At 42.6% G+C, this 26,477-nt stretch overlaps 3 protein-coding genes and 1 long non-coding RNA gene across 5 annotated transcripts; 1 reads left to right on the top strand and 3 right to left on the bottom strand.

Moving 5' to 3' along the window:
* Window positions 1-30: 30 nt before the first annotated feature.
* Window positions 31-1,083, bottom strand: LOC131104522 (uncharacterized). Of its 2 annotated transcripts, XR_009119796.2 has the most exons (5): window positions 1,069-1,083; window positions 854-971; window positions 723-754; window positions 564-633; window positions 31-438 (listed from the first exon to the last, which is right to left on the bottom strand). It is a non-coding gene; the product is annotated as an uncharacterized LOC131104522 (long non-coding RNA). The 2 variants fall into 2 exon arrangements; XR_009119797.2 differs by lacking the exon at window positions 1,069-1,083 and having other exon boundaries at window positions 854-975.
* Window positions 1,084-1,398: 315 nt separating this feature from the next.
* wdr13 (WD repeat domain 13) lies at window positions 1,399-6,236 on the top strand. The gene is made up of 10 exons (XM_058051807.2): window positions 1,399-1,455; window positions 1,978-2,045; window positions 2,150-2,381; window positions 2,853-2,962; window positions 3,093-3,223; window positions 3,296-3,603; window positions 4,776-4,956; window positions 5,039-5,180; window positions 5,268-5,386; window positions 5,491-6,236. The coding sequence occupies exons 2-10, from the start codon at window positions 2,005-2,007 to the stop codon at window positions 5,673-5,675; spliced, it is 1,449 nt and encodes a 482-aa protein (XP_057907790.1). The 5' UTR covers window positions 1,399-1,455; window positions 1,978-2,004; the 3' UTR covers window positions 5,676-6,236.
* A 1,272-nt stretch (window positions 6,237-7,508) lies between these two features.
* gpr173 (G protein-coupled receptor 173) lies at window positions 7,509-10,411 on the bottom strand. The gene has a single exon (XM_078796813.1). It carries the CDS (start codon window positions 10,367-10,369, stop codon window positions 9,173-9,175), a length of 1,197 nt encoding a protein of 398 aa, XP_078652939.1. The 5' UTR covers window positions 10,370-10,411; the 3' UTR covers window positions 7,509-9,172.
* A 7,598-nt stretch (window positions 10,412-18,009) lies between these two features.
* On the bottom strand, window positions 18,010-22,238 carry LOC131104348 (putative nuclear hormone receptor HR38). The gene is made up of 7 exons (XM_058051417.2): window positions 21,679-22,238; window positions 20,315-21,068; window positions 20,107-20,236; window positions 19,763-19,917; window positions 19,478-19,680; window positions 19,196-19,374; window positions 18,010-18,767 (listed from the first exon to the last, which is right to left on the bottom strand). Exons 1-7 carry the CDS (start codon window positions 21,741-21,743, stop codon window positions 18,517-18,519), a joined length of 1,737 nt encoding a protein of 578 aa, XP_057907400.2. The 5' UTR covers window positions 21,744-22,238; the 3' UTR covers window positions 18,010-18,516.
* Window positions 22,239-26,477: the final 4,239 nt, after the last annotated feature.

Genomic DNA, 26,477 nt, shown 5'->3' with positions numbered 1-26,477 from the left:
AAACAGTGTAGTCTCAAACACACGCAGGAATGATGTAAGAAATAGTTGTTTATTAGAATAATTATTTACAAGAAAAATGGAAGGACTGTTAAATAGTCAATTGAATTGGGAAAGGGTGACAAACTGCGGTCTTGCTCTAAGCAGTGATCCATTTTGTTTACTGGAGTCAGAGGATCCAGTAAGTTGGGTGGACCGGTCGGGGAACAGATACATCCAGAGGGACAGGTGGTGGTGAACAGAGATCGGGTTAATTTTCCATCTCTGTGAGAGTTTAGCAGATGTGTTGGAAGACCACCCAACAACCCAGTGTGTAGATGTGTAGACTCAGCCCTGTCTGCCTCGAGGACCCCCGTGTTTGCGACGGCAAGAACCCAGCAGCGTCTCCAAAGCCATCTTTACAAACGCTTGGAAGTTACTGCTTCTCTCCCTTCGGCTGTCCTGCGACGTGATGGAACAGACAGATAGCTTCACTGGGGACACAGCAGGCTTAGCGCCTCATTTCTGCATGTCGCATAGCTCAAAACTCATGTGGAGATCCGTAGAATAACTTCTAAAATGCTTACCTCCTTGCTTCTTGTTGTCATCTCCTTTCTGATCACCTTTCTTCGGCTGCTCTTTAGGACTCTGAGGTTGCTGTGCGATGGACACAAATGAAAAGAAATAGAATTAGCAGCAGGAAGGAAAAAGAAGCGATTAGAATTGTATAATAACAATTTTTCTACCTTGGTAGTTGACTTCTTGTCCGACTTATTACCTGTAAGTGGTTAAAAACAGTTCAAGTTGGTCCTTCAGCTCATCTGCTATCCACCAAAATAATGCAACGGCATTTAGTAGAAAATTAATATTTGCTCACCTTTTGTTCCTGGCATTTTGGCAGCGCTCCAGAGCAATGTGCTGTTTTTTGTCAGAATGCGGTGTTCCACACGGTCATTTATGGCCGGCGTTGCTGAATGGCTCTGTCACCGGGGCCCCTTCGAGAAAGAGCACCGTGAACAAACAAAGAACCCCGTCAGCTGAGCAGCACGGCCTGCGGCTCTTTGCTGAGCCAGACAAAACCTCTGAGCTGACCTTGTCATACTACCATTGTGAAGCTACTGGAAACGTGTGTGCACCTTTTGTTTATGCCGATTGATAGTACAGTATTTACAGTATTTAGCATAAAGTCCTAGATGTAGAACTGGTTGCATTATAAAGTTATGAAATTGATTTTCATCAAGGCAACACAAAATTAGGAAAAATCATTAATCATAATAAACGTATTTGTTTGTGTTTTTTTTAATGTATCTTCTCAATCCCAATATGAACATTTATTTCTATTTGTCATACACTGTAACATCCATTCAATCAAATGTCGCCATCATGTATGTTGACGTCCACTGGAGGGTTCCTATGGCTACTTCACTCACACCACGTGACTAACCCGGAAGACCAACGATGGAGAAAATCTAAAAGAAGGTGCGTCGTTTTCGAGTATGTTTTTTCGGCGTTTTTCTTCCGTGTCATGCCAGTGACTCTTCATCTGTGTGTACAGTACCCACAAGCAACGAGTCACTTAGTTCAAGTAGAGAGTAAATATTAAACTCTTGTGTATGCGATACCATTGTAACCGACGTTAAGGCTAGCCTGCTAAATGCTAGTTTAGCCGCGTTAGCATTGAAGAAGCTTCGCTTACATTTACGAATTAAACAAACTCATACATTGCTCTAGGTAGCTCCTTCAAGTGATGGCACTTATATATTTGATTGTGACACGCTGACACGGACAAAGATAAAGGGGCCAGGCTGTGAGGTGGTGTATAGTGATTCTGCACCATCTTCATTAGTGTTGTGAAGGGATGTGAATATAACCGCCATTTTGCCGAATGTTATGTTTTCAGCTGAATGCTATTTTGAAGTGAGCACTGCATTATGAATTGTATAATTCTTTGCAGCCACAAGTAAGAGTGAATTTTATTTTTTCAACTTCCTGCCTTTGCAGTGGCTTCCCTTCTAGTGTGATTGTCTAATGGCAGCTGTTTGGCAGCAGGTTTTGGCAGTGGACGCAAGGTGAGACAAACTTAGCCGCCGCCTGAATAACTTTCACAGATTCTCATTTCTCACCGATACCTTCTGAGTGGTTGTGTGTGTGTTTTCTTTTTCTGATTCCACAGGTACAATGCTTACCGCACGCCCACTTTCCCACAGTTCCGAACTCAATACATTCGCCGACGCAGCCAACTGCTCAGAGAGAACGCCAAGTGTGGCTTTGAGCCGGGGCTGCGCAGGCAGTATCTGAGGCTGCGAAGTCAGCTGCTGGCCCTACGCTACGGGCCCCTCTCAGAGCAGAGCAGTTTCAGGGCCAGCAGTGTGCGCAGCTCCCGCACCACACTGGACCGCATGGAGGTCAGACCCAGAAGAACCTAGAGGGCGGAAAGAGTGACAGAGAGGGGATGCTGTTCTAATTTGGAAGAAAATGGATGTCATGTGATTTGACTCAAGTTCCAATCAGCCCTTAATCATAATGTCCATGCATCCTGAACTGAGCAGCTTGGCTGGCACTATATGTTATCATATACTATATAGTACACGATTGGCAAAAGTATTAACATGCAACAATTGTAGTTTTGCAGCTGCAATCGGTTTCGCCCCAGTCAAGTGACACACACACAAAATGTGTCATTGAAATATTAATTTTAAGCATCAACAAAAAGGTCTATCCCTTCCTGCAATATAATGGTTAATCAATTCATAGATAATGCTCCTGCTCGAAAATCTTTTTTAATACTTTTGTCAATAAAAAAGTTAATAGTGCCTGTTAAATTATTATTTGCACTTTCTCCTTTCTCCCCTTACCGTTCTTCTCATCATGAGCAGGACTTCGAGGAGGACCCTCGTGCCCAAGGGGCTCGTGGCCACCGCCGGTCCGTCAGTAGAGGCTCATACCAGCTGCAGGCTCAGATGAACAGAGCCGTCTACGATGAAAGGTAAAGCACTCGGCTAATCAAGGATTGATTCTCCTATTAACTCTGCCGATTGTGTTGCATCAATCAAGTGTCTGTTTTAGATGGGTATTAGGTTGAAGTACTCACAATGCTGGCTGGTTTTGATCTGCAGGCCTCCGGGCAGTTTGGTGCCGACCTCCGTGGCCGAGGCGAGTCGAGCCATGGCTGGGGACACAACTTTGAGTGAAAACTATGCTTTTGCTGGAATGCATCACATTTTTGACCAACATGTTGATTCTGCAGGTAGGAAATGTCTAAGTCATGGGTGCATTGTATTAATATTCCTCTCACTCCATCTTCCTGCCCATGTTGCAGTTCCGCGGTTGCAGTTTGCCAATGATGACAAGCACCTCCTTGCTTGCTGCTCGCTCGATGGCACCTTGTCCATCATGACGGTTTCCCCGCCTCCTGCCAGCGTAAAGGTGACCCTGAAAGGGCACGGAGGTCCCATCACAGACTTTGCTTGGTCCCTCAGCAATGATGTCATCGTGTCAACATCGCTAGATGGGACCCTGCGGATCTGGAACACAGAGGATGGACGGTGTATTCGAGAGGTGCGAGACCCAGAATCTAGTGAGCTGCTCTGCTGCACATTCCAGCCGATGAATAACAACCTCACTGTGGTGAGTCCCATCTTTTAAAGTTATTTGTTTCCCTTCAGTTTGTGGGATCATGAATAAAATTAATTATAGTGATTTATTTATTTATATGGTCAGGAAAAAAAACAGAAGGAACCCAACCAACAATCCCAGCTATAGCCCCAACCAGACATCCAGCCCCACAATACCCACAGAGTCAAACACAAAAACAACTAGCAAGAGAAGACACACAAATACATAATCAAAAAAAAGCAAATAGAGTATCTAACAGTTAAAATAAATTAATACAATGAATTCCATATTTCTAAATATTCAGACTTACTATCATGTAGTGTAAATGCAATTATCTCTAATGATATCATATGCTATTTTTGTTATTATACATATTAATAAAATTATAGTGTTTTCAGAATGCAACTGTTCTTCCCTTAAAGGGACCTATTATTATGCTTTTTTAAGTTTATTGAAGATCAATACAATGGTACAACATTTTAACAAAATTTATAAGCACTTCCTTATATGGGCATGCCTAGGTAAAAGCTGTAGCCCCCTCCCGCTCTGCTGTTTTCACCATTTCACCATGTTAGCATAGAACAATGGCTTCCAGAAAATATTTCTTACGCTTTGAGGGAAAGTTAACTTTCCTGAAGAGGCAAACATCAGGCTGAAGTGGTTGGAGTTTCACATTCCCGACCAGCAGGAAAAAAATATGTTATTATTGTTTTGTGAGCATGGGTGAAGCTGGACAATCAACCAAATTGTCGCTGAAGCTTGATGCCTTTCCCACGTGACTTTGTCCTGTTGAAGAGTCAGAAGTGCAAGCTTTAAGTAAAAAGTTTGTTAGCATCTGAACTGTGTTTATTTTGTGTAAATAAACATCTGTCTGTGAAGCATTATAGAGTGTGCATACCTGCATGAAGCCAACTGGACCGTCGAGGTTACATTTTTTCTCACCAGAGAATAAAACCTATTTCCACCTTTCAATGTCCCATGTTTAATGCTTTAATTAAACTCTGGCCTTCTTCGGCCTTCATAGGCGTGCTATGTAAACACAGCCGTCGCTAGTTGTGTATTTTAGCTTTGCCGAGGAACAAACTCAGACTGTGCATGTGTGACTGTTTCCAGTGAGAATAGTATGTCTACAGTCTCTGTCGGAAAAAATATTAAGGCTTTGCAATCTGACGTCTGTCCTTCAGGTGGGGAACAGTAAGCACCACTTGCAGGTGGTAAACATCTCCACTGGGAAGAAAGTGAAGGGCGGCTCCAGCAAACTAACAGGCCGGGTACTGTCACTGTCCTTCGATGCTCCGGGGAGGATTCTCTGGGCGGGGGACGACAGGGGCAGTATCTTCTCCTTCCTTTTTGACATGGCCACAGGTACTGTCACAAATAGATCTTTATGATATAATCAGTATTATAATCAGTCTTTTCTGTCTGCTCCGCCCCCATCGCCCAACAGGTAAGCTGACGAAAGCCAAGCGTCTGGTGGTGAGTGAAGGCAGCTCCATCTGCAGCATTTCTGCTCGCTCTTGGATTAGCCGAGAGGCCAGAGACCCCTCCCTGCTGGTCAATGCCTGTGTCAATAAGCTGCTGCTCTACAGGTCTGCACGGATGGGCGCTTCGCTTTACAGACACACGTCTGATATTGTTTCATTGGATTTGATGCCTTTTCTTGTCACCTTTTGTAGGGTTGTGGATAACGAAGGTGGGCTACAGTTGAAGAGAAGCTTCCCCATCCAGCATGGCTCGCAGCTGGTTCACAGCATCTTCTGTCCCCTCATGTCCTTCAGACAGGGTGCCTGTGTTGGTAAGGTTTCTTGCTACTGGATAACAAAACTCCACTGTTGATTTTATGCACTCAACAGAACTTTTTATTCCTTCTTATACTTTAAATCCGTTGCTACTTCACAGTGACTGGCAGCGAGGACGCCTGCGTTTACTTCTTTGATGTTGAACGCAACGCAAAGGCAATCGTGAACAAGTTGCAGGGTCACGGTGGACCGGTGCTGGATGTCAGTTTCAACTGTGATGAGAGTCTACTGGCCTCTGCTGATTCCACCGGCATGGTCATCATCTGGAGACGGGAGCAAAAGTAACCCGTGCGCATGGAGGCCATCCAGAAAGGCTGTATATTTTTCTTTTCTTTTTAACAGGCTGCTTTTAGACCTTTTTAATGCCATTCTAGTCGAGTGCAATCAGAACACGGTGCTGTATAGATGGAGGGGATGTTTTGGAAAATTGTGAGGAGGTGGCGGTTACTCTTTGTGTATATGTGTGTATAGAGTGTGTGTGTTTGTTAGTACCGTGCACCTGATTTTGTGTTTCTAGAAAGAAAGTAAGTAGCCTGTGCATGTTGCTTGACTGAATGAATGTGGGGGTGTGACAATGACCACTTCCAGAGAAAACATTTCCAACACTGTCGGTCCCTCGGGTCTCCTTTGTTCACTCTTTATGTAACTGTTATTGAAGCAATGTATGTAGTATAAAGGCCTTATTTGTTTTACGGGAGTGCACTGTCCTATTTGCATTTGAGACCGTCATCATTGTGCTAAGATAAACACATTTTAAGTTTGTTTGTGCTCATCGGCGTATGTGTGTATTTATTGCAGATGCTTACCGTTCAAATTAATGCACATAAAATAAACTGCTGTAAATGACCAAGCTTCGTTTATGTGCAGACTTATACCAATGTAAAGCGCCAACGTCTCCAAATTATCCTGGCATTCTTAGAGAATCTACCTTCGTAGTGATATTAACATCAATGAGATTGCAGAATAACTGATTCAGTCATTTATCATTCCAGACTGGTAAATTCCCAAATAAAATGAAAACGGCTAAAATAGTTCCAATTTTAAAAAACGGAGCGCTACATCAATTTACAAACTACCGACCAGTTTCCTTATGACCACAATTTTCTAAAATTATCGAGAAGCTATTCAATAACAGGACAAATTTATTCATGAATAAATTACTTGCACCAGCACCCCCGCAACCCTCGTGAGGATAAGCGGTAGAAAATGAATGAATGGTGAAACTTTCGGCTGTATGGCGGACGTTAGTTAGTGCGAAGGCCGAGTTCAATTCCACCCTCGGGCATCTCTGTGTGGAGTTTGCATGTTCTCCCTGTGCAGGTGTGGGTTTTCTCCGGGTACTCCGGTTTCCTCCCACATTCCAAAAACATGCTAGGTTAATTGGCGACTCCAAATTGTCCATAGGTATGAATGTGAGTGTGAATGGTTGTTTGTCTATATGTGTCCTGTGATTGGCCGGCCACCAGTCCAGGGTGAACCCCACCTCTCGCCTGAAGACGGCTGGGATAAGCTCCAGCACCCCTTCTTGAGATTAAGCGGTAGAAAATGAATGGTGACACTTTGACAAGGAACATTCATGTTGTTGGCGTTATGGGATGGGAGGAACATCTTTTTTGATTTTTCTGGAAAGTATGCTTATGTAGGCTGCACGGAGGGTGAGTGGTTTTCATGTTGGCCACAGACTCAGAAGATTGGGAAGACCTGGGTGTGTCTGTGCAGAGTTTTCTCCGGGTTTCCTCCCACATTCCAAAAACATGCATGTTAGGTTAATTGCCCATAGGTATGAATACGATTGGCTGGCAATCAGTCCAGGATGTACCCTGCCTCTTGCCCAAAGACAGCTGGGATAGGCTCCAGCATACCCACAACCCTAATGAGCATAAGCGGCATAGAAAAGAATGGATTTTGTAGTTTATGACCCCAGTTGTCAATGATGAGGACAATCATTCCTGCTTTCCTGATTAACATCATCAAAATCTGTAATGTTACGTCCCTCAGAATGGCGAAGATACAAACTCACCTCATAGCATATTTTTTTTTTTAATGTGTCTATTTGGAGTGAAATATCCCCTGCAGTGGCACAGCCGTCTCGCCTCCCAGGCACCACATAACTCGGAATGCATCAAAAGTAGAGTCTTTATTGATGAGTGGGCAAAAGAGCCACTTCAGCTGAACTGTACAGTTACAGAATATCATCTCGCAAAAGCAATGCCAGATGTCAAAATCACAGACCTCAGTTCACTTTTCAATTGGACTTCCATATCAACATCTGTACAAGTTGGCTCCGACACCCAACCCCCCTTCCCCGTCCCTTTCCCCCTTCCCCAACCACCCTTGAAATGCAGTGGCATACATGCTATTGCAGTGCAACTGTCCACATTCAAGATTGACTGCACATTATTTATCTATGCCTAATGTACTGCATTGCACAAATCTTAATTTGGAGAGATGACTCAATGCAGCTGGTGTTCCAGCTTGGAGGAAAAAAAAAATAGTGTGATCCATCCATACACTCAAATGGTTGACGTTGGGAGGGAACACATGAGTGGACATTCAAAATTCCTCCTCAATGGGAATCACTTATTTTTTAAACTCTTGAGAGCACATTACTTTAAAAACATTCCCCGTCATCATCATCATTGATCTGCAAATAAGTGTCTATTTGATTATTTGTTAGAAATACAATATACATAACCATTAACTACTTCAATATGGTGTGTTTGTAGCGTTTTCTAATCCCTCTATTTGTATTATCCACTTATATTTAGCTTTTTCTTTTATACTTAGGAATCAATCAAGTCCATTTGATGGCTTGTGGAATATGAGATAATGCAAGGCTATTTTATTTCGCATCATTTTAGCCCTCCTTTATTCACGCTCGCTCCCATGACACGACTGGTATGATGACCGCATCGGCGTTGTTGTCATACAAACATGGTCAAGGTGTAGTGATGACATGGCAGCAGCACCGACATAGCAACTTCAGTGCAGGCTTCCCCTTGCACACCTACTCACAAATGCAATATAAAAAAAACACATAAACAGGAATATAAGTTCCCGTACAGTCCATACAATATGAAATCAAGTCATATTTCAAAATAGTGTCATCTGCTTACCATGAATCGTTTACAAATAAAGGAAAAACAGGCATTTTTTTATGATACAAAGAACTCAAATGCAGCCTAAATGAAGTCCAAAAAAAAAACATAATTAATATTCGGGGCTTTTGTGGGTTCATCACTGCTATTGAAATGTATCCAAAGAAATCAGTGCCCATTCAATATTCGGTGGTCTCGTCTGAACGACATGAAAAGGAGTCCGAGGCGCTCGCTCCATCCTTTCAGACTCTTTGAGTTCCTTATGATGTGTTTCAAGTCTGTAACGTCCTGATCGGAATATTTGATTTAGCATCTGCAGCCATTTTTTAATGCTCAGTTTTTTGTTTTTTTTTGTGCCTGGAGTGACACAAGAGACTGAATTGTGTCCCTCGAAAAATAAGGCAACATGATATTAAAAATGGCATCCGTCTCACTTTTCAGGGGTGAGGTGACCTCTGAATCCATCATCATAAATACAAAGCATTCTAGAGTTGGGAGGGGTGATGTGGCGCCCCGTCCAAACCTCTGACAGACAAATATCGACATTCTTTTTTTTTTTTTTTTTAATGGCACCGTGCCTGCGCTTGTTGGCAAAAAATTTTGTATTTTGTTGTGCAAAACAACAAAAGACACAAACTATATTCTTCTTCTCATTTCTGAATGACATTCTCCCGGTGAAGATTCTCACATGATGCAGTAGGCCTCATCCTGGGGCAGATGTTGTTTAGTCCTCCAGTAGGTGGGCAGGTGAGCTCGCAGCACTTTTCTCAGATCCTCGTTGAGCAGGAGACAAAAAATGGGGTTGACTCCCGCCTGAGCGAAGCTCATCCATACCGTGATGGAGAGGTACTTGTGAGGGATGCTGCACGACTTAACAAATACCCTCCAGAAGCACGCCATGATGTAGGGAGCCCACAGGACCAGGAAGAGCAGCGTGATGGTGTAGAACATGCGGCCCAACCTCCTCTCAGATCTCACCTCATCCATGCCCAGGAGCCGCCGGTGTTGATTGTGTAGGTTCTGTCTGATTCCCAACAGAGTCGGCGGCATCGGGCCTCGGCCGAACCCTGCGATCCAATTAGCCGCGGCTTGGCCCGTGGCGCCCGGACCGTGGAAGGTCCAGTTCTGGCTGATAGCCGGCACGAGCTGGACTGGTTTCATTTTGCGGTGCCTGTACTCGAAGAGCAGCAATTTGGCGTAGAAGCCGTGCGTGGCCAGGACCACCACGGCCAACATGAGCATGAAGCCCAGGGTGTCGTTGGTCTTCAGGTAGCGGTGTTCAAAAATGCACTGATCCTCATCGCGGATGAACTTGTACGTCCCCACGTCGAAGACGGGCGGGAACGCCATTGCGACCGCCAAAGTCCACACCATGCAAATGATAGCGGCGCAGGTCCAGATGGTCATGCGCTTGGCGTAGAACCTGTGGTGCGCGATGGCAAGGTAGCGCGTGACAGCCACGCAAAAGAGCATGAAGGCAGCATGAAAACAAAAAAGCACGGCCATGAACGCCACAACTTTGCAGCTCAAGGCGCTGTAGGTCCACGCCGAGCTGTTGTGCACCGACACCAGCACGAAGGGGAAGCAAGCGGCCGAGCGCACCGCATCGGCCAGGCACAGATCCAGCAGGAAGAAATACGGGGCCTTGTGAAGTGTCCGGTCTCGTAGCACCAGCATGGAGACCAAGAGGTTTCCCACCAAGCTGACACAGATGATCAACCCCAAGAAGACTAACTTAAAATACGCCGACACATCTGTGGCTGAGATTCCTCCGCCGGCGCCGCTATCGCTGCTGCTGCCTCCTCGGGCCAGGCCGCTCTGCGAGGCTAGCACGGCCAGTAAACTACCCGGGCCGTCGATGGCAAAGCTCTGGTTGGCCATTCTCTCAGCCTCACACGGGCGTGCCTGCTCGGGGGAGTGGGGGGGTGGCCGTCTATAAGCTCTACTGATCCTCTTACAGCCGTCGTCTGCTCGCCTCGCCTCGGCTCGCTTTTTACAAGAGGAGGCCTTTTCTACACATCAGACTCATCTTTCCTCTTTGTCCACGACCTCCGCCACCTGTGAACACAGACACAGATTTCATGAAGGGGCGGATGTGCCTGCTTGATGCGCAGCAACGGCGACACTACACTTGAACCGCCGTTAACGTCAAACGCCGTTAAAAATCTGCGCCTTCCTGTTTTCTCTATAAGGCTGGGATCAGATCAGCAGCTCGAGAGCATGCCAGCTCCTTGGCTCTCTCAGTAATTACCTATCCCGTTGCTAAGATACAACAGCTCGCATACTTTGTGCAAGTGTGGGTGTTTGAGTGAATGCATGGGGGTGTACAAGAAGAGCGAGGGGGGGGGGGCAGTGGAGCAGAAGCAGAAGCAGAGACTGGGCATGTCCAACAAACTGAGATGTTGCAAATGAAAATGGTGCGTTTTGTATGTCGGGGGGAAAAAAGGAACGCTAGATGTCTCAAAATGCAAACGTGCTAAATGATTGTAATTAATATGGCAGGGGGGGCCTCTGCAAAAGATGATTTTTCATGAATGCATTACGGCTGGTGTAAAACACTCTGTGCTGTGCTAGTCTGGGTGGGCCTTGTCAATGTAGGCCATGCAGAAAGCAATAAGCTCATATTCATCACATATATCATACAAGCCCTTTGCCACCTTGACTAATATTTTTTTAGAGGATTCTGCCATGTCAGCTGGGCCGGGATGGGCTTAAAAAAAAAAAAAAAAAACACAAACAGGTGTCATAATCTATGCGTGTTTATGTGTGTGTGTGTTTGTGCATAGAGATACACATACCTTGCATCCTCTCATTTGTGCAAGAAAAAAAAAAAAAAAAGGAGTCGCTTTGTCTCACCGTTGCTTGCACGGAGACAAGAGCACATAATAAAGCCTCATGTTGTGCGCTCGGCATTCAACAACACCTGTTATGCATTAATCCATCCAAAAGGGTATCGGAACATATGATCAACACAACACCTCCAGACGATACAACAGCTGATCACACAATCCGGGATGAAGATAGTGAGCCACATTTAAAAAGGTGAATGGCGACGAAAAGATTTAAATTAAAAAAAAAAAAAAAGAGAGAGAGATATCCACTGTTTCATTTGAGCATCGGTCGTGCAAAGAGTCTGCGCTGCATCACGTCGAAGGTGGCTCTCCAGAAGGACAAATGAAAACTATCTTCTTCTGTTCATTTATCCAAATGATGTCAGATTTTCAATGCTTATAAAAACCCACCCACAGACGGCGGAGAGAGGGGGGTAAAAACGACCGTGCGGCCCCTAAATGAATGGTCTTGACGTGTATTTGGGATACTGGCACCGGAACAATCAGTCCACACAGACAAGCGCCTCCATACGTCTTTTTCTCCATCTTTCCGTGAGGAAAAAGGCCCATGCATTTCCTCGCAACGATTCAAATGCAGCCTTTGTTTTCCTTTCCGGCGATGCTTTTACAGTCCAGCGTACATAAAAAAAGACGCCTCGTCCATGACACCATCAAAACAGGCAAAATGAATAGATTCACATCGCCGATAACGACGTCGAAATCACGAACACCGAGGGAGGAGAGGGAAAAAGAACACCAAGGCAAGTCAACTCGATTGAGCGAATTATTCCTGAATAATCCCAATTATGGCTGCTTGCTCGGACGCAGCTCGTATATTTGCGGAATCGCTCGGTTCTGTTCGGAGAGGGGAGGGACAGGAGAGAGGAGGAGGACGAGTGTCGTGTGTTTGTGTGTGTGTGTGTGTGTGTGTATGTGGGAGGGGGGTGTCTCTAAACTGAAACAATTATTTTTTGTGAAAAAACTGTGTTCACAATCTGAACACACTTCCCAGTCAACATTGCGGTTAATCTAAAAATGACATTTCATAAAACCACACGGTCTGTATAATAAGGAGATAACTATAACTAAAGCAGGGCTGCACTCTGGCGCCCTCTATCGACCAGTCTAAGAATGTCTGTTGATAATGGGTGGCGCGGTAGGAACTTGCTAATTCGTTTTCTTTTATCATCTTTTTTTACTGTAAGTATGACAGGTGACAAAGAAACTTTTTTTTGTTTGTTTGTGTGGGGGGGGGTGTCTTTAAACTGAAACTGTATTTTTTTTCAATGAAACACAGTCTGAACACACTTACCAGTCAACATTGGGGTTAATCTAAAAAGGCCATTTCATAAGACCACACGGTCTGTATAAGAAGGCGATAACTATAACTAAAGCAGGACTGCACTCTGGCGCCCTCTATCGGTCAGTCGAAGAATGTCAGTTGATAATGGGATAATGGGTGGCGCTGTAGGAACTGATAGGAGCTAATTCATTTTCTTTGATCACCTTTCTTTACTGGAAGTATGACAGGTGGTACCCCCCCCCCCCCAATTATATGTATATTGACAATCATCCACAACAAATCTGTCCATATAACCCTATATGACAGTCACATAAACACAACAAGCAAATCTGTGAAAACAACGACATTCAAGCATGTATGACGTTATACAATTTGATATTCCAACATTTGTTTTATTCCCATTTAATGATGAATCCCATTCCCATTTAATGCACATACAAGTGATGAACATTTTCCAGACACAGTCCCTTTTTCTTCCGCTCTCCGTGGAGAAACAGCGTAGAGCAGCAGTGAGTCTGGCGCCATTAAAGTTACATCGGTGCTTTTAGCGACTGGCCTCCAGAGAGCATCCAGCTTTGCTTGATGTGGAAACAGACGGCAAATATGCATGCGGGGCTCATGTGTATCTCCGTAGTCATGGTGTCATGCCAACAGGAGATGCTGATTCATCATTAAACTAAAGAACGCAAACCCCAGGGAAAGCTTGCCAGAGTACACAGTATTGTACCAAAGTGGATATACTTTAGTATAGTCCGTGTACATCTTGAACAGCTTTAGTAGCCACTGGAACTTCTATTGTAAGCTATATCGTAAGCTAAGCTATACCGTTTGCCTGGTGGACTGAGGCTCCGCCTTTTTCAGAACTGATTCACATTTTCAGCAAGTGTCATGGTTCCTGAGTTGAGTTACCGACTCCGATAGAGCAGCTAGACACAATAACCAGCACAGAAAACTTTCTAGATCTTCCAGAATCTACACCTATTCCAGCTGTATTTCCTTAGATTTGTGCTTCCCGCCTGAATGGTCTGTTTTAATTTATTCCACCCACGGCCTTCTTCTGGGCACGCCCACGGTGCTCCACGCTGTTGCCGTTTTTTGTTAGGGCTTCTAAGTAACGTCGAGGTAGCTGTGTCCCAATGACGTGCATTGTTAGCTAGCTCGTATTAACTCATTCTCTCATGTTATTACACACAGTGTTCATGTTTGTGTGTAATAAACCACTCCTGATTGCTGTTTATGCCCCGCCCACTCCGATATGTGGTAGCATATCGCCAATTCTTCATTCAGAGGCAAATATTTAAGATCCATTTTTTTTAATGGGAGATGCTCTATGTCGGCATTGTCCGTGCTAACGACTTCAACGTACTGATAATAGTTGGACACATTCAGTCAATACAAAGGCTAAATTAGTTCAGCAGTTTCAGGAGACATTCACAGCATCCATCCACCTATGCTGCAGCGTGAGTGGACAATGTGCCATCAACAGATGGATTCTCTCGGTCACAGGGACCAGATGGATGAGGTGCAATCTGTTAACATGTTAACAGTGAAAGCACAGTGACGGCTCACAGAGGAAACAAATAACAAAAAGCAGTGATTTTCTTTCTATTTCATGTTAGCTGGAAAAGATATTCCAGCGCTATAACAGTAGGTCCTCGCTCACCACCAGCGAATGATGAAAAACTGCAAGTCATTTAGACGCTTTTTACATTGCAAGTTACTGTAATTATTAGATTAGATTTAGATACAGAACGCTCCTCTTCGCTCTTCAATTGCTATTGTTCACTCACAACAGAATCCAGGTCTCACTTCACTTCACACGAGGGTCGCGGGGAGCCTATCCCAGCTGTCTTCGGGCGAGAGGGCGGGGTACACCCTGGACTGGTGGCCAGCCAATCACAGGGCACATATAAACAAACAACCATTCACACTCACATTCATACCTATGGACAATTTGGAGTCACCAATTAATTAACCTAGCACGTTTTTGGAATGTGGGAGGAAACCGGAGTACCCGAAGAAAACCCACACATGCACGGGGAGAACATGCAAACTCCACCCAGAACTCGGGTCTCATAGCTGTGAGCTCTAACCACTCGACCGCCGTGCAGCCTGTATCCATCACCATCCATCCATAGGTATGAATGTGAGTGTGCATGGTTGTTTGACTACATGTGCCCTGTGATTGGCTGGCGACCAGTCCAGGGTGTACGAATGAATGAATGAATGAATGTTGGGTCAATTTCCTGATTTTTTTTTAGCAGCCTTTTATTTAACAAATTATGCTATGTCGTTAAATAGCCACTAGATGGCAGCACGCCGTCAAGTGTTTGGTGGCAGTAGGCATGGAAAAATAAAAAATACTACCTGTCTGACCGCATAAATATTATTAAAAATATGAAATGGACAATTTTATTTCATGTATATTTCATGCATTGCTGAAGCAGCTTCTGTTAAATAAACTGCAATATTTGCCAGCATAATTTACCTTGCTTTCTGTTCTGGAAATCTAAAAAATAAAAATTGGGAATTAGAGTGATAAATGCCAAGATAATCTCTCTGTGGGAGCAGGCAGCCCCCTTTGTCACATCTAATTGACATTATTGATTTCATGTGATGACCATCTATTTTTGTTGCAGCTATTATTGGAAGTGCTCAGACAGACTGTGGGCTGCTGTGTCACGATGAGATACGACCCCTCAGAAGAGAGACTACGTGCAATACCGTCATTGCCTTCTCTTCTGCAAGTGAAACTGAACCTCCTTGTTGGCTTTGTTTCTTTCCGTACACACAGGAAGAATCATGGCTGTATGTCATGGCAACACATCACAACTATATAACAGACCAATACACTTTTTTCATTTAAATCAAAATTGAGTGATGCTGTACATAAATAGGGCATCATATACAGTAAAATGGTATCTGTCACAACAAATGTGATGTGGCTAAACCACCAATATTTCCCCGTCTAATGCCAAATATATAATTCCAACCCTGCCCACCAGCAATACAAAATAGCATGACTAGATCTACTTATGAACTGAGTGGTCATTTTTATGCATCCACTCTCATACCGAGTAGTCAGTTACTTGGTATACCCGTCTGTGTTGCGTCACAGTGGAGTCTCAAAATGTTATTCATTTGTCACATTGTAAGACTCGCCAAGCTGTGACCTTGATGAAAGTCATCATGCTCTCACAGACTCCTCGGTGCTCCGCAAACAAGTTTCAGGCATGTGTTAGGTTTACATCATAAATGATAGAAAAATACCTTAGACTCACTGTTATCCATTTGATCGTCTTGCAGAAGTCTAACATTTGCAAGGTTATCAAGTTCTTGGACTTATTTTCTTGCCATACAACACCGGCATATGAAACTCAAGACAGGGACGAGATCAGCTCCTGCTGCTTGGGATAATTCAAATTTTAAAGCACTTTGAGATGTAATAATATGTCTACCGAGTGTCTGAAATGACCTTGGAACAGAACAGAATCATGACAAGCCAAGTGTAAGGAAGCTACAAGAATTTTTAGCACTGTAACTGATAACCTGCTACACAATCATGCATGTTACAATACAGTTGAAGCTCAAGGCGGGTGTGAACAGAACACTTGACTTGTGATTGAGAACAGGATAAATGGCATAAAAAAAAAATGGATGGATGCCCTGCAGAGCCCTGCACAGGAGCATGTACTTGGAACCCTCTGTTAAGATGATTGGAATTCTAATACAGGAATTCCTTGTATGAGCTGCACGGAATAAAGATACGTGGCTCTTAAAGCTCTGATTTGCAGCGGAACTTTCATCTTGTCATGCACACGCCCCTGCATGACAGCGGGGAACTGCAAAGAGGATGATGTCAAGGTATCGAGGGTCACTTGATACCGAGTGACTCCAGTTGAGTCAGGTTTAAACAGCCCACTTTAAATCACACCACAGATTTTTCCAATAATATTTAGGTCTGGGGAATGAGTTGGCCATTCCAGAACGTTGTACTTGTTCCTCTGCATGAATGCCTTAGTAGAATTTGAGCAGTGTTTAAGGCGGGGGTCAGCTCTTTAGCGCCGCCCCAGTGGCGACCTGGAGCTTTTTGAAAAATGTTTGAAAATTGAAAAAAGAGAAATATATTTTTTTGTTTTAATATGGTTTCTATAGGAGGACAAACATGACACAAACATTCTTAAAGTTTTACAATGCTGTAAAAATGTGTAGAGTAAATATTACATTTCAACATTTCTGTCAAAGAAGATTTACGTCATAGCCTGCGACACACGTTTCTATTAGCAGGGCGGGATGCCAGGTAGTTTTGGCCATGGATCCCAAAGGGAAAAAGAGAAAAATAACTGAGGAGAACAGAGGATTTAAAGTTTCTTGGACCGAATGATTTGCATTCATTGCATTCATCTTCCATGCCCGATGTTGAGAAGCTGACCAGTCATGTCCGAAAACAGAAATCACATTAAACAGGTAAGAACACAATCTTGTCATAGTCACATATTTAGTAACAAATTGGCTGTTTTTATAAAGTGATTTCTGATTTTCGTCAGTATATATTTGGAATGACACTTAGGGATTTTATTGTGTTTTGTTACGAGTGTTACAGGCATTTATATCGGACAGCTATTATGTAGCGCGGACTTGCATGACCTTTGAACCAGGAAGTTCCTCCGGTGTTAACGTCCTCGGGGCTGGAATGTTTAAATAAAGTTGGTTGAAAGCAACAAGTCACATTTTCCTTTTCTGTTGAAGTCAGGTCGCCTATACTAAGTATAAATATAAATAAATAATATAAATAATAAGTTAACACAAGGATAACTATGTTGGTTGCGTGTCAAAAGAGAAGAGGACAGCTGCTTAGTCATTTTGATAGTATGCTAATATAGCTAATATAGATACATACAGCATGTGTTGCCTTCATATGGCTCTATCAACATTTTGGGTTGCTGACCCCTTCCCTAAACCATGATGTTGAACAATATTTGCTCTCGGGTTATTTGACAGTTGTTTTGAGGCCACCATGGCTCTACTCTTCATTATTGTACACTTCCTGTAAATCCTATAAACTTCATTTCACTTCTCATCTATCACTGTGCTTGTCTGCTATATGATATATTTAACAGACATTTATGATTTATAAAGGAAAATCCTGAAAATTACCAGGGGTGCCCAAACCTTATAGTTGCAATTCTCAGTATACAGTGCACGTCTACTCCACTGTATATTATACATCCACACATTTTCTATGCGCAATCGATTATTTGGCCCACAACAATGCTTGTATTGCTACTTGCTTAATGCGGTCAAACACCACAGAAGTTGGAAATAGCTTTAAATATGTCAAATAAAAGCAACCGATACATGGTTATGAAACATAATATTTTATTCCAAGCTCAAGTGCAGAGAAAATAGCGTAAGTAAAAATACAATTCTGCGGTAACACAAACTTAACAAGCCAGTGTATAAGACACACAGTATGGTAGCTGCTCCAAAGCTATTCATTATACATGAACGGTACTGATTATTTTGGTGGAGACCACACACCCATTAAAAATACCCATGATTTAAGGAAAGGAAAGGAAATCAAACAACAGCCAGTGGTTCTATGACATTATTATTAAGTAAAAACACAATAATTCTTGGGCATGTTTATGTGTAATTGTCCCAAAACAACAATAGTAAACTGTGAAAAGACAGCACATTTTAGTTTGTGAGAGTTTGGACAATGCATCCATCTTCCCTCCATCACAGCTGATACCATTCATGGCACCTCGTATGTAAACAGTCACGACTTTGGTCCGTTCGTTGCTTTATTCTCCCACATGTACAGTACTGGACTGGATGACGAAATAGCCCTCTTTGACTCCAGATCCATGTGCTGTCTCACACCATGGCACTCAAAACGGAAGTGAGTCCATGAATATTTTCTCCACAATTGGAGGCGGTGGGACCAGATCTTCTAATTTAAGGTAGAAGATGCGTTGGAGGCCTTGAGTGCACAGTGTCCTCAACTCGGGCAGCTTCCCAAGCAATCTGGACAAATAGTTTGGACGCGAGAAGGGGCAGCCCGACACATGGTCTTTCAGGCTGGTGATGAGCTGATTCTGCAAGTCTTCCACTCGCTTTGGCTCCTGGAGACCATGTCGGTCTAAGAAGAAGATAATTGTATATTAATTTTATATATAAACAATGCCCTGTGATTGATTCCAGGATGTCTTTCAGTCAACTGGAATTGGCTCCAGCCCACCCATGATCCCAACGTATCAACTTCTAGGTTGATTCTGATCAATGGTTGCTTAGCAAAAAAACAAAACAAAACAATACAACCCTTTTGGTGTGTGGTAACCATCCACAAAGGTTTTAAAAAGTAAACCACTAATGTTTCTTTTGTTGTGCTACAACAAGGTTGTGTTACAGTTTGTCCAACACCTGTTCTGTCAGTCCTTGAGTTGCATAACCATCTTGCACTGTACCCAGCAGTGGAACCAGAGACCTCGTAAAAACTGTCTCCACCCCCCCCCCCCCCCCCACTCCTCTGATTTTAGCGGTGGGTGTCAGTGGATTAGAGGTTCTTACCCGTAATAATGACCAACGCTGTGAGGCAGGAGAAGGAGGAGACATCCAGCTTCATGCGATGGAGATTTTGAGAAAACTCCATGATGGAGTCAATCCAGTCTCCAAATCCTTTGACACACTGGGTCTTGTGAAGGACTTTACCATTACAGAATACTAGCTTGTTCGTTTCAGGGTTTGACCTGGGGAAACGACAACACTCACTTTAATTTGTGTCCATGCAACAAAATGTCTCCAAACTTTGCATTGTTTGGAGATGCAGATTTCAGAGGAAGTCCAACTCACCGATATGCGAGACGCAGGATGAAGAGTTCAACAAACGCAGACTCCAAAAGCAGTTCTTGATCTTTTGAGGAGAACTCAGAGAAACCCGGGATACACTTTGCCCACTTTCTGATGACCTCCAAAGAGGCCATGAGCAAGTCGTAGACCTGTTTGACATCACTGGCGTCCTCTTTCTGATTGGCACAGACGTCTATTTCATCATACTAGAATCACAAGACAAGACGGTGTTCAAATGGATGCTCCTTTGAGTGGAATCACTCCTGAAGGTAATAATAGTGTTGTTACCTCGGAATAATCCACTTGTCCATCATTGGGATTTGAGTCGATGTGAGCTCTCACAAGAGATGCGATCATGCTCACTGGCGACACCGTGTGGGCAACAACTTTAGGCTTGGAGGGCAGGCGACCTCTTCGACCTTTGAGACTGTCTTTCCTCACAACTGTAAATACAGGAGGGGGGGTAAGCTCTGTATGAAGTATAGATGTACACTTATACAAACTACAAAAACAGTACATAGTATGTAATTTACACAGATTGTTACATTATTGCTGGAAATGAACAGCTCTTGTATCGGATCATCGGATCATATTTAACATTGAGATTTTTGTCTCAAATTTTTCGAACACACCTTCCTTCACCATCCCTACAGCGAGACACTTCTGGAAGCGACAAAACTGGCAGCGATTCCTCCTCCTCTTGTCCACAGGACAGTTCTTATTGGCCAGGCAAACATACTTGGAATTCTTCTGTACTGTCCGCTAGTCAATGAAAATAATAATGAGTATGATTGTGACAAATGCCTTGTGCAGATACTTTGAGTAAAAAAGTGTGATTACCTTGAAAAAGCCTTTGCATCCCTCACAGGTACGAACCCCATAGTGCTGGCAGGAGGCACTGTCCCCGCAAACGGCGCAACAGCCCTCATTCCCTCGTAGGCTTTTTAATTTCAGTGGCAAACTCCCGTCCAGGTGATCGGCGGCATCATGGCCGCATGCGTCTGTGGCTAGGTTGGGAAATGTGAGCGACGCTGCGTCAGTGAAAGCATCATGCTCTTGCAGGTGGGGTTGCCCCAAAGGAGACAACTCCTCCACAGTCCCCGAACCAAATGTGATGAAAGATGGCACATGTGGTACTGCGATGTCCTCAGCTGCCCAGTACCCTGCACCGGGTGAATACGCCCCACAGGATAGGTTCCAGGCGGGGGCAGGATGACTTTGCAAATTGGGGGTTGAAGGAGTCGAAACTGATGCTGAGCTGCCAAAATAATCAGACCCACAAGGGGAGAGGGCCTCGTCTGGGTAAGTGAACTTGAACGCACCGGGGTAACAACCGTAAACCTGGAGGTCGTCCAGCTTGAATGGGCTCTCCTGGCCTGGAGTGAGATGAGCCGGCGTTGCGGTAAACTGGCACGAGTAGCTGTCAAAGGTGCTTGATTGAGCGGCCGCCATGGAGCTGATGCTTGGCAGGGACGGGGCAGAGAGGTGGTCCAGCCTTGAGATCAAGTCTGGGCTTTGAGGCTCCGAGCTGACAAGGTTGTTATTGTAGGGCCGAGATTCGTGCTGGGGGTGTATGCAGGTCATGGCTACAAAACTGAAAGGAAAATCACAGCAAAAGAAAAATAATAATAATAAAGCAACAATGAATCAACACTTAAAATGTTAAAACTTCATTGTAAATTCGAAATAGAATTTTTAGTTTTCAACTGATCACATTTAATTGCCCATTTTGAGTGCAACTGTACAACATGTTGATGCCACACCCAGCATATGATAAAAAACCGGGTCCTGTTTGTGGCATGCGTATTAAAAAAAGTTGTATTTTTAGTGATGGCACCATGAAGCAGTCGTCACATTGTAAATCAAAGGCTACCGGAGAGATGTGGGCATATTGAGGTCTCAGGGTTAATGCACGACTTTGCCCTTCTGATAATCCATCCAGTAGCCTTAAATTCATTATTATGCTATTTTAGATGTCACTTTCTTTAACATCAGTTATTTAATTCATTATAAAATAGACATTTAGTTCGTTTAAATTAAAATAAATCATAAAGACACAAACTAACATTACATGTAGAAATGTAATATCTAGATCTAGCCATGTTTACTGTATATTCTACAGACCAGACTGTACGTGAAGCACTTCCTGCAAGTGTACTTAATAAAATGTACATGGAAAACAAATAAACAAAAGCGTCTCGTACCTGTGTAGAAAGGCTAGAAACAGGTCGCTCTTCAGCAGCACTCTCTCATCATCTGTATCTCTCATCTAAAGGGTAGTCCCTTTGGTGGCTCTTACACTTCTTTATAGCAGGCTCGGGAGTATCCATGACGTCAGAGACAGCTTTCCATACAAGGCAGGGCGGTGGGCGGGGGACGTCGTAGCTGTAACCAATCACAGGGAGTCTTCTGGAGAATGGCTTTACAACGACGCACTCCGGGATTCCGTTGACGCACATAGTGAACAACCACAGCATTGTTTTAAATATATACACACACACACACGCACTCGCACTCGGAAGACACGCATGATGATGAAAACGTGATAAAGTTTAACATCCTTTTCATTTAGAGCAGGAAGACGCTGTCTACCCTACACGTGACACCACTGATGTAGATAAAAAACAGGAAGCATGTGTTTGTTTTTGTAGGGCTGTATATTTATTTGTTTTTTATTATTTACTATCTGAAAAGAAGAGCAGTCCTAAAAGATTTAGCCACTTTAAAAAATCTGTATGTATTTAGAATTGTTTTGTAGTCATGATTGACTTGCAAAGGTTTTTTTCTTTTTTAATACTATTATATCAAAAGAGCATTTTTATTTTTATTTTTATTTTTATTTTTATTTTTATTTTTATTTTTATTTTTATTTTTATTTTTATTTTTATTTTTATTTTTATTTTTATTTTTATTTACATGTATATTTGAGAAGATAAGGTGGTGTCAGTGGCATCCAAAAATAAACAATACAGCCTTTGGAATCTGTACTGTTCATGTGTTCTTGCAAATGTTTTTTTTTTAATACTATTATATCCATAGAGCAGTTTTTTATTTTTATTTTTATTTTTATTTTTATTTTTATTTTTATTTTTATTTTTATTTTTATTTTTATTTTTATTTGTATTTGTATTTGTATTTTTATTTTTATTTTTATTTTTATTTTTATTTTTATTTTTATTTTTATTTACATGTATATTTGAGAAGATAAGGTGGTGTCAGTGGCATCCAAAAATAAACAATACAGCCTTTGGAATCTGTACTGTTCATGTGTTCTTCAAATTTTTTTTTTTTTAATACTATTATATCCATAGAGCAGTTTATTTTTATTTTTATTTTTATTTTTATTTTTATTTTTATTTTTATTTTTATTTTTATTTTTATTTTTATTTTTATTTACATGTATATTTGAGAAGATAAGGTGGTGTCAGTGGCATCCAAAAATAAACAATACAGCCTTTGGATTCTGTACTGTTCATGTGTAAGGCTGCAGCATCTCACAGAGAGTAAAGGTGGACTGAAAAAATTATTAGATTAAATGCAGGCATGAGAAAACTTAAACCCATCAAGTGGAATTTTCTTTACACGATCAACAAAAATGATAACAGGCCAACATGGCTGGATGGCCCTCATACTGTACATAAGCTCTTTGGTTATCTGACCTGAATGATCAGATCCAGTCCCTAACAATCAATTTGCCACAAGTTTTTGATGCATTGTGTTGGTCGTATATAATCAGTGTGCATAAAGGCTGTTTCCACAGTATGTGACTTGCTATCATGGCGGCCACACACACACACTCACCCACGCACACACACACAAACACATGTACTTGTTATTTATTATCACATGTACATGGCCAAAACCCTGCCCACCACCTGTCGCTCTGTCACAGTGCTATTTTGGTGTTGAGAAGATGCCTGTCATTGTGGAGAAGGCCTGCGGTCCTTCAGTCCAAACTTATAATGTCCTGAGATGATTTGAGTGTGTGTTTCTGTGACATTTGGATAGTGAAAGCGTTGTATTGAGATGAACCCCTGAGTGGAGGTCCCTGACAGTTTACAAGCATAGTAAATGTTTTGTTTTCCTTTAACTTTAAACTTTGTTTAAAAAATACCATCAAACCATTCATTTTCTATGCCGCTTATCTTCACTAGGGTTGCTGGTATGCTGGAGCCTATCCCAGACATACCATTCACACTCAATTTGGAGTCGCCAATTAACCCAACATGCATGCTTTTGGACCTACGACGAAACCCACACAGAGATGCCCAAGCGGAGAATCAAACCCAGGTCTTCCCAATCTCCTGACTGTGTGGCCAAAATGCTAACCACTCAGCCATTACAATACATTATAAGTACACATTTGTGAACTATAGTGACTTATGACTGAAAATGTAGAATAACATCGCGGGTCATTTTGTACTGGAAAATTACGCTCACTCTATTTGTGGTTTACTTTGCGCTGGTGAAATGTTTTGCAGATTTTTATACAGCGTCCCTTTAAGAAGAATTGCCTTGTGGGAAGTTGATTCTCTCCCCACTCTTCTCTACATCCTGACTGGCAGTAGATCATTGTCAATCAATCTCCTTCATGCAGCCCTGCCGTGTCTCCTGAATGTGTCATTGCTAGCTTGCTTGCTGGTGTAACGAGGGGCGATGGGGTGGTGACATGTGAGGTGTAACAAACCCGAAAAGCAACGTGGCAGCAATGGCGGGGTGTAAGGCCCACTGGTCTGTATGTCCAACACTGGGTGTCCTGTTACATATTAACACAAAGAAGTCATGGCAGATGAATACATAGGACCATGTTTGGCAAGTTTACTGACAAGTTATTAAAGGGGACTTATTATGCTTTTTTCACTTTTCTGACCAATAAATATAGTTAAAATATTGTATTCTTGTGTTAAATAAAGCCTAAGTATTAGATAATGAGGTTTGCACATTTGGAAGTGAGCCCTGAAAGAAGTTTGGGATGGCTCAAAACGCTCGGTTTCAGAAGGTGTGGTAAAACCGCCCCTTTGTGATGTCACAGAGGAGCATACTTCCTTATATAGGCGTGGCTGTAAGCCAGATAAGCTTTCGGCCCTCCCCCAAGTTCTGCTTGCTGAGTGGTTAACATGTTGGCCACACAATCAGGAGATTGAGAAGGCCCGGTTTCAAATCTCTGCTTGGGCACCTCCACGTGACTCGAACTTGTCTATAGATATGAATGTGAGTGTGAATGGTTGTTTGTCTATATGTGCCCTGTGATTGGCTGGCCACCAGTCCAGGGTGTACTACTGACACTGATCATATTGGGATGGATTTTTAGCTGCAAATGATATCGGTGTGCGAGAGATGACATGCCCGGCGCGGCAACCAACTCAGCTCTGACTGAAAATATGCAATATTATGCAATAATTGTGTGACGTTGCTGCATGAGCTGCATGCAACCACAAAGCAACTGTACATCACGGCAAACAGGAAACCAAAATAAGAGCATGAAACAGGAAACAACATGACAACTAAGGAAAACCAAAATTAAAAGTCCAATTTAATAACGCGCTGGTTAAGATGTCTTCCTTAAATAGATTACAATGTTTGTTTGTTTTTAAAAAACACACACAATTTGTAACATGCTAGCTGGTGGTGATGTTTGACATTTTCTGGTTGAACGCCGAAGAGGGACAGCACCCTTAAGTGGTGAACATTGGCATGACCCTTTTAACCATGTTGACCTCATGGCGATACCGACTGTAGCCACATGGGGGCAGTGTCGCCCAGACTTTTGAAAAAGCCACAAGCAGTGCATTGATTCTTGATTCATGCTTGGCAAATGCAAAAGAGAGAAGATTTAAAGGGGAAGTGCACTTTAAAAAAACATTTTTGCCCATCATTCACAGTCCTTCCTATGCTTTTCTATACATTTTAACAAGAGAAAATGTCTTTGTATGAGCGAGCTAAAAAAGCATGTACCTATTTTGACTACAAAGCTGTTTAAAAAGATTGTTTTATATACATGTTGTGTTTATCCATTAACAAATACACTTATGATAACATGTAATACTTACAGTATTTTGCCATAGTTGGATGATTCCTAGGCGCATTAATTTCACATCGCCCATATAGCTAACGTCCATCAACAACAGCAGCATAGATTATTAAAAAAAACCAAACAAACCTTAAACTGTATTATGGAAAGCAGGAAGTGAACAAATGTAACAGTTACTGATTGTAAAAGTGCCAGATGGAGGGGTAGGAATTAATAAGCTTTGCTTCTTCCTACTCCTTTTGGACATGCGGAACTGTGAACTGATTATGTGATGCATTCAATTGTAATCTGATGCATGTTCAAATGAAATAAAACCATTACCATTACCATTATCATTACCATTACCATTACCATTACCATAGATACAGCCACAACACTTACAATGTCCGCTCTCCTTGGGATGGCTGTGTCTTCCAGCACGAGTCTTTGTAGTGTAATTGAGAGCTCAGTATCCACTCTTCCGTCTGCCATGAGCGGCTTGTAAGGCGTCGTGTTAATCCGTCAGATAAATATAGTTTTTAGTCTTATCACTGTAGCTTGGTTAATATAGAAGTCCGTTATGTAAATAGATTTTTGTGTTTTTTCTTTTTTTGTGTGAGGGCTTTATCATCCCGTGACGTCCATTATTAGCTAGCTCATATTGACTTGTTTACATAAGGATTGTGACTGATGGGCAAAAAGTGCAGTTCCCCTTTAAGTGATCCAGTTAAAACTGTTGTATGGTATTCAGCCGCCCAAGGGACCTTCTGGAGGCTGCCTGGGACAAACAGGTGGTGTTTAAAAATACTTCTGTCATCACTAGATTGACTTTCTTTTGGGTAATTTGTGAAGTTAAAGTTGTTCTTCAATGATAAATATGCGATAACGCACAAAAAATGACAGTCAATATTGTAATTTTTATTGCATTTGAGTTTCTTGTTGTCAGATTTGATTACACAAATCAACATGGCTTCTACATTTGATACATGAATG

This window comes from Doryrhamphus excisus, linkage group LG15 (genome assembly GCF_037039965.1).
Source record: "Doryrhamphus excisus strain RoL-2023G ecotype Guam linkage group LG15, RoL_Dexc_Guam_v1.1, whole genome shotgun sequence".
In the NCBI taxonomy this organism is placed as follows: domain Eukaryota; kingdom Metazoa; phylum Chordata; class Actinopteri; order Syngnathiformes; family Syngnathidae; genus Doryrhamphus; species Doryrhamphus excisus.
The sequence above is the reverse complement of the archived record's forward strand: the minus strand, read 5'-3'. Positions and strand labels throughout refer to the sequence as shown.